The sequence below is a fragment of the Dermacentor albipictus genome, unplaced genomic scaffold, assembly GCF_038994185.2.
Source record: "Dermacentor albipictus isolate Rhodes 1998 colony unplaced genomic scaffold, USDA_Dalb.pri_finalv2 scaffold_33, whole genome shotgun sequence".
Taxonomy (NCBI): domain Eukaryota; kingdom Metazoa; phylum Arthropoda; class Arachnida; order Ixodida; family Ixodidae; genus Dermacentor; species Dermacentor albipictus.
Window position 1 is genome coordinate 2,554,691 of NW_027225587.1, and position 14,668 is coordinate 2,569,358.

General features: G+C 44.3%; 1 protein-coding gene across 6 annotated transcripts in view; it reads left to right on the plus strand.

The window, feature by feature from the left end:
- Positions 1–14,668, plus strand: part of LOC139052758 (chromosome-associated kinesin KIF4A-like) — a 104,673-nt gene that overhangs the window by 75,283 nt on the left and 14,722 nt on the right. For all 6 annotated transcript variants that reach the window (XM_070529822.1, XM_070529825.1, XM_070529824.1 and 3 more), the window contains 6 exons: positions 657–768; positions 2,263–2,342; positions 5,721–5,891; positions 9,873–9,962; positions 11,436–11,513; positions 14,234–14,317. In XM_070529822.1, coding sequence (XP_070385923.1) covers positions 657–768; positions 2,263–2,342; positions 5,721–5,891; positions 9,873–9,962; positions 11,436–11,513; positions 14,234–14,317 — 615 coding nt within the window. The remainder of the gene's footprint in view (positions 1–656; positions 769–2,262; positions 2,343–5,720; positions 5,892–9,872; positions 9,963–11,435; positions 11,514–14,233; positions 14,318–14,668) is intronic.

Here is a 14,668-nt window from a genome sequence, read left to right on the forward strand (position 1 = left end):
ATGCACCGGTCAGAGCCGGTGCATGGTGCTCTCGACCGAGTTGGCTCAAGGAGTGTCCGAAAAATCAGACGAGAGGTTGCAAGGTGTCCGAACTTTCGGCAGTTGTTATACATTATGGCCTATGGGGAGAACGGCGGTGCCGCAAAGCTGACCGAATAATCGGGCATGTCCGAATTTTCGGAGTCCGGAAAATCGGTCGACGACTGTAATGCGAAAATGCAATAACACTGATATGCCTAAAATAAGGTGCACACAAGGTCAAAATTATTTTGAGGCCATTCCCACTATGGCACCCCTCGAAGTTCCAGTGTCGCTTTGGGACAGTGAACTCCATGAATCAATCAACAGAAATGAAATAGCATACAGAGCATAGTTTATTGTATGGGCATGATCCTCTTTGACAAGGAAGTCTGACGACTTCACTGGTCATTGATGTATATTTCTTAAAAATCTTATTTATGCTAAAAGTTTTTTTCTAAAGGAAGCTATTCCACAGGGCGGAGGTGCATCTTAGGGATCATCAGCTACCCAGATCTTGTCAACAAATCCTATGCCTACAAATTTCATAATCTCGCTGCTCTAGTTAATCATTTGATCTCTTGACTGCTTATTTAACACATCATGCTTGCCAATCAGATACTTTTGTTGCACTTCAGGCTGAAGACAAGGCCGAGTGCAATGCACGTCTCCAAGAGCTCGAGCGCTCGCTGCAAGAGCACAGTGACAAGATTGCTGAAATCCAGCGAAAAATCTTGGATGTGGAGCCTGGTGAGTCGGGCACAGTCCCGTAGCTTTTGATGCCAAATCTAAAGTATACTTGAACACTGAAAATAGCATGTGATGGTATGTTATGGTATGCTTATTCAAAGGTACATAACATCTTGATGCATAACCATGCAAACCTTTTAAAAGATTGTGCCTTACACTGCTTTGATCTTGCTGAAATCTTACAGGAATTTTTATCCTATTCAGGTGCCAATATCTTCTGTCCATTCAAAATTTAGTTTCAGTGCACTTCTTGCATCTTCATAATCATGAAAGGCAAAGAACTGCAGAAAGAGTTCAGTATTTTCTTCCGTAAGTTTTGTGATGTTCACAAAATATGGATGCCATGCGAGAACTCTCTAGAGGACTATCAGATATGAGAACATCAACTATGTCATGTCTAGTACTTGGAAAGAACTACTAATCCAGACTCTTGAAAAATAAGCCTGATGGTTTAACATCGTGAAAAACAAAAATATGAACCCGCTACATGACGGCATGCTGACATCATAAGCAAACACGTAGCCATCTGCCGTCCAACTCATTTTATTCAAACTCTTTACACATATTTTTCAAACTTGCAGCACGTCAAACCAGAAGTGTGTTTAAGATGTACGTGACACATATTGAATACCATTATTCAGCACTTTTGATGGCACTACCTTGGCTTGTACAATTGTGTACACAGCACCTCAATTTAACGGAAGTCGACGGAAGGGGTCGACGGAAGGGGCTATGATCCTAATTGTTGAGGTTTTTTTTTTTTTTTTTCACAACCTTCATGAGGCGCAGCCCTTAAACGGGGCTGTGCTATGGCAGTCTAATTTTTCTTTCTCCATGTAGTATTCCTGATTTCTTAGTGCAGAAATAGTGAACATCTTAGTCAAGCATACGTACGGTAATTTGAGCTGTATTAGTAAGTTGCCCTTTCACAATACCATGAACTCATTTTTATCATGGGAAGAAGCTCAGTAAATTAAGAAAGCTGTAGAAACAGTACAAGTGGCAATGCCACCTTGAAATTCCAGTACCAGCTCACTGTGACTTCGTGTGTTTTGACACCATCTGCTTGGCATAGGCAATTTTTTATCACTTGAAATAACCACACCAAACTTGACAGCCAAAGATTTAATTTGGCATCAAGTTTCAAAAATTTTCACTGTGCCACAGTGGCCCAAGTACAAAAATGGGCTTTAAAATCTGTGACATCGCACTGACATACGGCACTGAGGTTTTGGTGCAAAATTGAAATGAACAGAACTTTGACCTACATATTCTCTTCTAGTAATTGACCTTCTACTGCAAAATTAACAAAGAGTCTTAAAGGAATACTTTGTCAGTCTAAACTAATTATATGTCCTTTTAACAAACCTTGAGATGGTCATCAATTAATCCAGAGCCCTCAACTATGGCATCTCTCATTACCCTGGAGTTTCTTAGACCGTCAACCTCCACGAATCCACCAGTAAGTCGAAAGTTTTTCTTTTTCCTTCACAGAGCAACGTATAAAGAACCTTGCCTCAAATGTGACGGACATCGTCGAAAGCAGGGTCATTGCAACGAGCCTCTTCGAGATGGTGAGGCTGCCTTTGGTCACTTTGAATAATTATGCAGCTGATTGGAATTTACTCTTCAGGGTCGATCTTGATAGTAACTGTCCTGCTTTCAAATTTTCACCAGCAGATAACTTTTGTTTATTATATATTGTGCTGTTGTGGAGTAAGAAAATATCAGTTCCTGCACTCTCATCGCTTTGTTTGGCTTGTTTTTCTTTTTTCAACTCTCCTCGGCATTGTGAAATGCTCACTAAAAAATGTTAGTTCTGATCTTTATAAGAGAGTCCGCAAAATGTCACTTGAACTTATAAAAATTTTAAAAGAAATAATGAACAGTATCTTGTTGTAGCCACTCTTTGCCGTAATATTTGATGTCTCAGCAAAAGGTTGCTTGTTCTAGCATACTGGACCCCTGTTCTTATTAAAGGGACCCTGGAACGATTTTGGCGATTTTCTACAAATGTACTGAGTCGTTAGAGTAGGTCCTTCTGATCATTAATTTACACATCTAAGTGCTCTGCGTAAAGCGTGTAATTTATTATACGCTTTTAAAAATGCACATCGCTGTCGATCGCAGCGCACTGCTCGGCGGAATTTTAAGCCACCCCTACCCATATGATGCAAATAACCCATATTACGTCACATGGGCGAGCTATCTGATTGGCTGACCAGGGCGCGTGGTCGATAATTTTTCCAACTTCATAGTAAACAAATGATCTTCGTAATAGTTGGAATGTCAGGTAATTTGTTTTTATAAAAATAAAATAGCATAAAGAGAATGCACAAGAACAATTTTTCAGTACACTTAAGCACTTCCGGCACCCAGCAAGTGTCGTCTGCTTGTGTTACAACGTACTCCATTTTGAAGAGAGCTACGCGGTCAGAGTTGGTGTCAGTCTTTTCGCGAGCACTATGATTCGACTTTGTTGCCTTGTGGGCTGCAAACGTAGCGACTGGCAATATGTCAAGCTGCGACATCGTGTCCCTCTGCAAGGCAGCGTACGAGCGAACTGGCTGCTGCGCAGGATTTGAGCGTTTATGGCCGTCACTTTACACCGGAAGATTACTAACGCAATTGCGTTTCGCGAGTCCCGTATTAAGGCAAACGTAAGCGCAAGGGGACAGGATCTGGCCGCTTGACTGTGCCGTAACGGGATGAGCCGAAATGAGCAGAAGGGCAAATGTGAATGGTCTGCACGGTGCAGCCACCTGGTGGCATGAAGCTCAACCATACACAGTAGCAGCAACGAAGCGTTTCCTTCTTTACTGCTGGTGCGTACTTTTCGCAGGAGTGTAATCATCAACACGTTGTTTTTATAAATGTTTAAAATGTTTTACACTTCGTTAGAGCAATATTAGCGCTTTGTTTGACTGGTTAAGCGCTGCGCCAACAAGTGTCTGGACCATGCAGACCGATCAGGCCGCTCTCGTACGTCTACGCCAAAGTTCCGTCATCAGCTTGAGTTTATGCCTCCAGTCATTTGCCGAAATGACCAGCTTGCCTGTGGTTAACGGAATACCAGACACGTTCGGCGCTACGACAGAATGCTCGCAACGCAGGCTGCTTCGATAGCTCTCGGTCGACGGCCAAGCAGCTAGCGGAGAGGTTTCGCGCGGGCGGGGGCGGGCTCCAAAACACCCGGAAGTCGACGATGTGACGTCGCATCGTGACGCAGGACCAGTGAAGGCGGAGCTTAGCCCCGCTCGCTCGGCGGACGAGTTGAGGAGAAAAAGCATGGCTGGGGAGGAGGGTAACTTATAATCGCTTGTAGCTCCATTAATACGTAACGCTTCACTTAAATTGTGGTGCGAATGTTCTACTTAAGCTGTACCCTACGCGTCTACAAAATTTGTCCGAACCGTTTCAGGGGCCCTTTAAAGGTGGCCTATTTTCCAGTTAATATTTATGGTGCGCCATTCCATCTTGTCTTGGTAATTACAGTAAAAGGCCACTATGACGAAGTTGAAGGGAAAACCAGAATTACTATAGTGTATCCATTACTCTGTGGTATCCATTATTGTATGTGCTACACTATGAAGCTCTAAGAGGATTTCAAGGGGAATTCCACTTTGCTGTATCCTGTTTGTATTGTATTGCATTACCATTATGTGCATGTGTGTGTGGCCTGTATACCCGTAAGTAAAAGTATACAGATTGCAGGCTTGCTAAGAAAACTGTTCTTCCATAATTCAGGCGCACAAACTCAGATAGACGAGTGCATTGGAAAGTTCACAGCACCATGTTTGAACTGCAGTGCTTGCCTTCATGTTACATTTTCACAGGCAGTGAAGAAAAACATCTTTCTCGCAGAATCTCTAGTTTGTTTGCTTTCATTGAAGTACATAAATACAGCACAACTGTCTGACACATGACTAAAGGAAAGAATGAAGCAGGGGTTAACAAAAACACAATATCCAAAAAGTGCGATATCTTTTACTAGTTTTAACGTCACGATGTCACTTGAAAGTATTCGCGCAGCTGATCATGGAATGATTGATGGTTGCATATGGATGCAATATTATTGGGAAGGTCATTCCAAAAAAACGATGAAAGGCTGATGAATTGAAGGCTTCTGTTCTGTATATGCGCTTGATGCTGTAGTGATTATGTAAATGGCTCAAAATGCGTGACGGTGCTTCAAGAGGTAACGCAGATTACCTGGTGCAGTGGCGATATTTATGGAGTAAGCATAAAAGGGTGATTGAATGTCGAATATGTAATGGTTCAAGAGATATGTCAAGTTTGATCTGTGTTGCGCTCGAAAGGGGACTGTAGTTACGTGTAATGAAGCGAGCGGCTCTATTTTGTACGGATTCTAGTAAGTTAATAAGTAGTTTTGATATGGGGACCATACGGGTGCTGTTATTTATTTACAATGCCTTACAGGGCCCAGAGACCATTGAGTAAGGGGGACGAAGAAGGATATAATAAGAAATGCAAAATATACAGGTCAAAAAGGGAAAGGAAAAGCATTGCACAGGGCTAGTAGTAAAAAGCAGCAACAAACATAAGAGCAAAGTACACAAAATAATTGAATTGAATCGAAATAATTGAATCAATCAGAGGTGCATGTGCATGTGTGTACACACCTGTCCATGTTTCTTTTTTTTTTAATGCGAGGGTAAATGCCTCAGGGCATACAGGGGTATGGGATGGGGTGAATAAGGATGATTAAATGGACAAAAGATTCATTAGATAAGCAAATTTTTTGCCCATGTTTATTAAGCACTTGAAAATAGGACATTCTGCTCGACATCATGTTTCTCATGTGAGCTGTCGTGTCCCGTTCTTTCTGTGTCCTGCACACTATTTTCTTCTAATTCTGAGAAAACCGCAGAGGTTCCAAAGCCTCAATAAAATGAGTGTGTACGGATCTGCGACTTTTAACTCCCCTGCAGCTTGTGTCCGAGAACATGACTGCTTACATGGTGACCTCAAAGTTGAGCGAGAAGGAGCGGGCACTGGACGAGCGCCAAAAGCAGATCGAACGACTGGAGGCCAGGGTGCAGCAGATAGAGAGGGACTTCGACATGAGGCTAACTGACCTCAGCAAGCAACACCAAGAAGAGGTTGGCTTCTCCAGACATTTATTGTTCTTTCTTCATCTCTGCAGTCTATGCATGTGTAATTTTTGGCTACGTGTGAATGACAAGAAAAAAAAACAACACTGGAAGTACAATGAACCCTGGTTATATGTCCCCCTATTCTGTAACGTCCTAGATTTTACAATGGATTAACGCAGTCCCTGCGAACTCCCTGTAGAGACACTGCATTAAAAAAAAAACCTCGATTATGCGATGTGAGAGTGTGCACGTCTCGTCTCGTATGACGACCCGCACGAAACTGTTAACTCTACGGCAGACACGTGAGAAGTGCCTCCAGCTTTCGGCAGCTCCCTCACACCACCTTACGGAAGGAGAGAACGTCCCTTTGCATGCGGAGAGCTCCGACTGATTTCCGAGCTTCCTCCTAGACTCCCTCTCCTTTCCCCCTCCTCACGTCACTCAACTGGTGCCCACCTCCATCCCTTTGTTGCTGCCTCCTCGCTCTTTCTCTCAGCAGTGCCTGTGCCAGTCACTGAACGCATTCAGGTATGCGGCCCACAGTGTTTCTGGTGCTGTGCCATGCTTGCTATCTTCATACAATGCCAAGAGCGCTGTTGGCTGCATACTTCGACGCATCCATTGACGAGTCTTGCGGAAGTGAAACAATTTCCAAAGTGATCGCCAGAGAATACTGCCCTAGCATGTAGGGAAAGACGAAAATGTGTGCGAAGATTGAACCGATTAGCCACCGAAAGACACGCAGATCGTATCGGATATCCATCAGTGCCTATGCATGCAGCTCAGAGCCTTGTTTGCACGACAACACGAGACTTCTCATGCATCTGTCATTGGGTTTCTGCCTACACTTCCGGCTGCCACCTCGAATAACAGCAACACCTCAGATGCTGTCGTGCTTCTGCCTAAGTTCGCATTGGCAACATTCGGAAATTCGTCTGCATGAGACGACACCGTAGTTGACCCTCCTGCGGATGTTGGTGCTCTTGAAAAACAACTTTTGCTATGCGACTCAAAGACAGTCTATAAGTAATTGACTGAATTTCAATGGTCTGTAAATGTGAAAGGAACGTTTTAGCATGCTGGCAGGCACAGATGATAGTACAGAGTATGCTAAAAAAAGCGGTTTTGGTTTCTGAATCTTGCAAAGTATTAGCCTGTATAGCTTAAACTGAAGCCCCTTGCTACTCTCTCGCGCAAAGCCTAGTATTGTGGACATAATTGTAGTTGGGTAGATTAAACGACATTTTTGCGTGGTACAAGAAAGTCGTCTAATCGGAGTTCCACTCTATTATGCACAATATTTTGTAAATAAATAATCAAGACAGAAACAGTATTTGAACAAAATATTTGTTATATACAAGGAAACAGATTAATCGAATTAGGGAGACCAATTTAAAGTTAGAGATTATACAAGCACTTTTTATGCACTTAAGAACACTTCAGTTCCCACTAATTGTCAGATGTCTTTGAAGTTGTCATCTAAACATGCATAACAATAGCGCTTTCCATTTGTGAAGTGAACTCTATAAAAAAAAAGGTCGAGAAACAGACTCAGTTTTTCGTACAGTGAAACCTCGTTAAACCGTAGTTGGCCGGAGCTCGGAAAAGGTACTTACTAAACGGTAGTACTGCTTAACCGAAATAGCGTGAGATCGCCCACTTACCTGTTAAAAACGGAACTCGGAGAGAATGCGAAGAAAGGGCAAAAAACGTACACTATTTATTCATTTCGGGCGACAAAAGTCGGTGATTTTTGTTTGATGGCGCGGCGGCCTGGCAGCGACGACAGCCGCCTCAAATTCACTTAAGCCGCGAGCCAGCTTTTCCACCAGCCCCCTCTTCTCGGCAAACACCCGCAGGAGGCTGACATAACGTGCAGCTTCTGCCACTGTCGGGCCTGGATCGCCCGTGCTGTCGCTGTCGCTGTCGTCCTCATCGCTGCCGTCACGCGACACTTCGGCTACAGCGGCAACTATAGCTTCGTCGGACATGTCCGGAGAAGTCTGAACATCGCTATCGATGTCTCTGAAGTCGGTGAAAGAAATGGCCTGGGTAACACCGTGCCGCTCCAGCACTTCGGCGAGCAGTGTTTCGCAGGCCTCGTCGACGGCGTCTGAAGACTGGTCGACGGCGTCGCTAGCATCCTCGGCGTCACCCGCACACACCGTGAAGCCAGCGCGCTTAAAGCAGTTCTGCACAGTCGTCGATTCAACATGGCGCCACGAGTATTCGAGCAGGTGAATTGCGCCCAGCAGATCAATGGAAAAAATCTTGCCACACTCAAAGGCCAGAAGAATTCTGCGCAGCAAATTCTTCTTGTACAGCTGTTTCACAGCCCGAGTGACACCTTGATCCAAGGGTTGTGCAATGGCTGTGGTGTTGGGAGGCAGAAACACCAATTTCACAGCCGCAAGGTTATCAAGCGCGACATGCGCCGAGGCATTATCCAAGATGACAACAACTTTTCTGTTTTTCGCCGCGAAACGGCGGTCGATGAGGCGCATGTACTCTTCAAAGAGTTTCGACGTCATCCACGCTTTCGTGTTGCTGCGGTAGACAACTCCGGAGGGCAGTCGGGTGCCTTTAAAACATCTCGGCTTGGCCGACTTCCCAATCACGAGAAGTGGAAGTTTTTCGGTTGCCGACATGTTTACACCGAACGCAACCGAAATCCGGTCCTTGGCATGCTTGCCGCCGGTGCACGTCTCACCTTTAAACGCAAGCGTTCTGTTTGGCAGCAGCTTGAAGAATAGCGCCGACTCATCTTGATTGAAGATATCGTCGGGCGCGTAGTCGGTCAGGATGTGCCTCAGCTGACCACTTTGCCAGTGTTCTGCCCCCTCCACGTCGCCAGCGGCACCTTCTCCTGAAACGACTCTTGTGTTAACGCCGTGCCTCGCCTTGAACCTCGCCAGCCAGCCATTGCTGCATACAAAGTCATCGTGGTTCAGCTGCGAAGCGAAAACCAGGGCCTTCTCCACAAGTAGGGGTCCGCTGACAGGCAAGTTCTTCGACCGCGCTGCTTTCAACCAGTTCACCAGCGCCTCCTCCACGTCAGGAAAAGTCGAACCTCGTATACGACATCTTTTTGCGGTCGCAGCAGCACTGCCGAACAACTTTTCCTTTGCATTCCATATGCCACACACGGTAGTTAGAGGTAAATCCCTTTCGCGTGCCAGCGCCGACTTCTTCATGCCACGTTCGATGGCACGAACGATGTCCACTTTTTCCTGAATGCTAAGCACGCGGTGTTTTTGCCCGAGCTTAGGCATGACGAGTCTTAGCTTGCACGACGTCACAACGCTTTCTCGCAGGAAATAAAAAACGCTCTCTGGCACGGCGCCGAAGTGATGTTGATGTTGATGTGGCTTCTCGGATGGGAGATGGATGAATGCTTCACCCTTCCAAGCGCCCTCTGCGTTTGCGCTTGGAGGCCGTTCGGATCTCTGAGGCTTGCTGTTGTTCTGCCGGGCCGCCCGACGGGGACGATGTATCGCCGTGATCGCGCGACGAAAAGTGAAAACACTACTTTTTAACCGATACGTACGCGACAAGCTGGTACGGTTTATGCGGATACAAAATGCATTATGTTCAATGGCCGCTGAGTCGGGGATTTCACTTTACTACTTTTAAAACGGAACTACTGTTTAAGCGGGTACGGCTTAACGAGGTTTTACTGTACTAGGTACCGTGGGGTGAACCCCCGAGTTAGCGCATAGCTTGGCCAGACAACAACCCCCTAAGCATGCAGGCGTTGCCTTTTATGCGGATGCATGTCTCAGTACACATGCGCCAAAACCAATAGCCACTGTGCCAGGTGCATGTGGGCAGAAGCACCTCGCGATACATTTAGTAGCATTAGCTTACACTATTCAGCAAACCGTATTCTGTTATGTACTAAGGCCAACTTGAGAACAAGGTATAAGAGAAGCATATTGTGTGTTAGACTAAACAAAAAAGACTAAAAACTCACTGCACTTATTCCAGAAACTCTTCCTGCTCAAGCACTCTGCCGACACAACGCTCCAGTCGAATCCAGATATGGATGCTTCTCTCGTGGAGAAACTGCAAAGCCAGGTACTGCTTTGGTCTGCTTGGATTATGCTGCCTGCAAAAACAAAGAGAGAGAGAGAGAGAAAATGGCAGAATATTACTAGTGGTGCTACAGTGGTCTGGTGCTAAAGTCAGTTAAACTTATTAGTTTTCAAACCTGTCTTCGTGCTTATTGAAGCTGTTGTTTGTTTTGAACATAAGTCTCTGTATATGCCTACTTTGTACGCATAGGTACATTCGTGTAATGTTGTAATGTAAGAAGGTAATGTTTACTTTTTTGTTAATCATTCGATGCCTCTCTGAAGCATACTTGCAGTTAAGCGGCCCATTACCACCAAAGGAGTGGCACACCACCTCTGTCAAGGTGCTCAGTTCGGTAGCTTTTGTGTGGCTGCTCCCTCCATGTTATCTGGAGAAAGTAAACTTGAAGTAAATCTGATGGCACTAATAAGGCCTGCAGTCAGTTTTGCTTGGGTCTTTTGCCAGGATCCCTGCGTTTGTCATTTATCTAGAAGCAAAAGCTACAGAAATATTCAGCAGAGAGCATTGAACTGCTGACCTCGTTAGCACGAAGGCAGCTGAAGCACAGTACCGGCCGCATTTGCTCAGCGGCTGTGGCGTTCTGCTGCCGAGCACAAGGTTGCAGGCTTCAGTCCCTGCCACAGCGGCTGCACTTCGGTGGGAGCGAAATGCGAAAATGCTCATTAAGTTAGATTTAAGTGCACAATGTAAAGAATTCCACATGGTCCGCACAAGGAAGCAACAATTAATCCGAAGCCCTCCACTGAGGCATCCCTACTAAACCACTGCAATTCCAAGACATTCAATTTTGCAATTCGGGACCTTTAGGGGAATATTCATAGAATGATGATGGTGATAAGTGAATTTTAATTTGGAAGCATAGTAGCAACCATGAAAAGCAAAGAAACAACTCTGTTAGTGAAGTTTATTGCACTTTCGACTGTCACAGACCAACTCACCTGCTCACAGCTTGCTTAGGGGTCCCCACAAAGCATGCAGAGAGTGCCAGGCATAATGCGGAAAGGAAATGGTCTCTGAAAGCCATCAACCGAGAATGCTGCCCTAGTGTGAATGGAAAGCGTGAAAGCATGTGCCAAGATCGAACCAATTAGCCGCCAGAAGGCACGCAAATATGCCTATCTTTATAGAAGCAACAAGCATATTATCTGGGGGTATTTTCATTCATCGCACATTGGTTAATTCAATTTTTCGCTTCATTTGGCCTTTACTGAAGACCCTTGTAACAAGCAGTGGCATTCATACATAAGCTGAACCTTCCATTGTTTTGTTCCTATATGAGAGAAGGTGTTGGATGAGTTGACCTCTGCTAATGTTCACACATACATTTGTGCAACCCATGGTAATAGTTTTACCACATAAAGACTAGCAGGCATTTGAATGCAGCATTTCTGCATGAGATAAACAAGTACAGTTGCAAGGAAAAGAGAAAGGTATTTTCTGGTGCATCTGACGCAGGTCCTGGAACTGTCTAGGTTGCAGTATGTCCACGACGAGCTGAAGAGAAAGACTGAAGAAGTGGAGTCCTTGGAAAGGGTAGGATGCCACTTTCATTTATAACTTTGTATGCTGAGTGCCAGCTGTCTGAGTCCTGTGTAGCACAGGGCGCCGTATGCAAGTTTAAAGAAATTGTGCAGAAACCTTCGAAGCTGATTGATTTATGCAAGGCTTCTCGTAGTTTCACTGTCTGTGCAATCTGTCACTGCCGTCAAGCATCTAGTCTTTTGGATTTAAGCAGCTTCATGTGGTGCGTCACTCTCCACTAACCAATGGGATACTACTTCATTTACAGCCATCTCTCTAGTATTTCGCCATGCATGCCAACACAGAGAACTGGTGTAACCTGTGTCACTGAGTTTTGTAACCCTTCATCCACGAACGAGCACAGGTGTACATTCACTGCAACGGAAATGACGTTGTTACTGCTGCAACCAAACGTGTATCGTGCCCCATGCCTACTCTCCTCCTCTCCATCTCTCAGCATTTTGTTGTCTTCCTCTCTACGCTTTCCTCCTCCTCTTCACAGCCCAACCACTGAAGCATGAAAACTCGCTCCGCTCTGGAAAGAAAGGTTTGCTTTATTGAAGTGGCACATAAATCGTGATAGGAATATGAGTGCATGACACGGATCACATACAATGGCAATTAGCCTATTGGCACAGGTGAAAGAATGTTGGATTGATTTCATTGCTCTTCTGTCCATACCCTTTGGGGACGTAAGCTAAATTTTTGTTCACATTGCTCTCGCTCCGTGCACGTTTTTTATGTGCTACTGTTACTTTCAAGTATATCCCCTTCACGTGCCAATTCATTCCCATAAGAATTTAGCTTTACCACATGTCTTGCATCTTCATAACCATCAAAGGTGTACAACTGCTAAGTGAATTAAGAATTTTTAATGCTTAGAGTTCCGTCAAGTTTACAGAATCTGGATTCGATGCAAAAACTCTACAGGAATGCTGAGTATGACGTGCATTAACCATATCATGTCGAACGTACATGAAAAATACCTGTACAGCCACTTGAATGATATTCCTGATGTAGACCATTGAGAAAAATGATGAAACAAGTGAACCCACTACGTGATCACACACTGACACCAAGAGATAGCATCCAGCAGTTTACTTTTCCAACTTGTTTTGCTGACGTATTTGCAGCACACGTGCAATCAGAATTGGTTCGAAATGCATGGAAACCTCTGAAATACATTATCAAAATGTTGAGGCACTATGTGGACATGCACAATTAAGTACGCAGCACCTGAAGGGGATATATACCACTCCTGAGCAAGTCGCAGTACATTTGTACCAATAGCTGCAGCCTTACTAACCCGGCTATATTTGTCCTCCCACTTTGACTGTTTATTCGAAGGGCACCTTTTTTTCTCTCTGGAAAAGGTCTATAAAATATGACGTACTCATTAGATTCGAGTACGAAACCAAAACTACGACAGGTGCTGTCCACATCCCATCCCCCGTTTTTGGATCCCGTCTACTATAGTGTGCAACACAGTTAAAGAAATAATGGACCTCAAATGCCATGTCTGGCACTGTAGATAACAGGCTCAGGTCAGTCAATAGTGATAAAGGCTCGGACAGTGATCACTAGTGATGTTCAGTCCGCTGTGGCTTGGATGCAATACATTCTATTTTTCCAAGTGAGAGATGGCTTGGAAATGCTAAATGCTATTTCTGTCTCTTATTGTGAAAGTCTGATGAGGGAACAATCGAGGGTATTGCGTTACGAATTTTCTGAAGTATGAAAATTCGGGTGTGCATTTATCGAGGGCAACTGCCTATTTCGTTTCTAGCCGTAAGGAATTTGGTGTGCATTACAGTTGGACATATAAAAAAAAAGCATGAACACTAAATACAGTAACTGCATTTCCTTTCCTTCCATACAAGAAAGGTTGTAATATCTCCATTGGGATATGCTAGAAACTTTGCTGGATGACTTACAGAACCAATTCTTTAATAGAAACCTAAATTGCGGCTGCCATTACACCAATGTTTCATGAGTATACATTATAAATTGTCCTTTTGTTTGTCTCTGTTGCTGTTCTAGCATCAGCTGTAAAGCAGAGAACCTGTTCAAAGTCCTTATGAAGCAGTCTGTGGTCTAAAAAAAAGAAAACTGAACTGATACAGTAATGTAACTTTTAGTGTTTGTTTGTACGAAAATTTAGTATTTCTTGGCATTGGCTGTAGCATTGTTCAAATTTTAAGGTTGGCGAGTCTGCAGTAGCTCTAGTTCTTCGCCCATGTGCATTTTCGCTCATTGTACTATACAGTAACTGTATTGGTAGCGTCTTATTTTTGTACCTTTTGAGAAATTGGAACGGTTTTATATGGTTTTATGTGGCATTTGTGTAGCAGCTAATGTAGCTCTAAATCATAGTAGCATGCTTGGCTGGCACACAATAGGTCCATAATCAGTGGAATCCTGAGATAGTTATGAATTTCCTTCTTTCCCTTCTGTATTTAAATCTGCTATTTACATTGGTTACATTCAATGTAGCATGCCAATTTGTGCCTGAGAAAAGTTTAGAAAAGCTATTGCATTGGTGTAAAGCTCGCATACTTCAAGGTCTTGTGGGGGCAAGCGAAATTGAAGCACAGCCTCTTTTGCAAGGAGTCACAGAGCGGAATGATCGTGAATCACTAGGGTGAGGCTGAGAGCAGTGTAGTAGTGAGAAGAATGAGGTAATTCACCCACTGCCGATGTGGTACAGTGAAGGCATTGTTCATTGCTTGCAGGAACTCGCAAACGTCAAAGGCAGCCGCGTCGAGTTCTTCGAAGACATCAGTTCTGCCAAAAAGATCAAGCGGAAGCCTCGAGCCGTAAGGGTTGTTTGTGATCCTGTTGGTATTTTATTTGGTACACCCCCCCACCCCTCTCTTGCATTGCTTTTCTGCTCATTGCTGGTAAACGGTGTGAAAAGACAGAGAAATGCATAATGCAGCATCCCTTTTTTGTAATGTACCTTGTTGCACTTTTCGACAGTGCTTTATTACTAACCCAAGAGGATAAGGCAAACGTCTTACAGCAGTTTCATCTGATAAAAAAAATGTCATAGTTTATCTGCAGGTTTTGTAGTGTTCCTTGAAAGTGAAACTGTTTTACTCGGCGTAGTGACTTCGCAGCTATGATGCTGCACTGCTAAACATGAAGTCATGGGATCAAACTCCTGC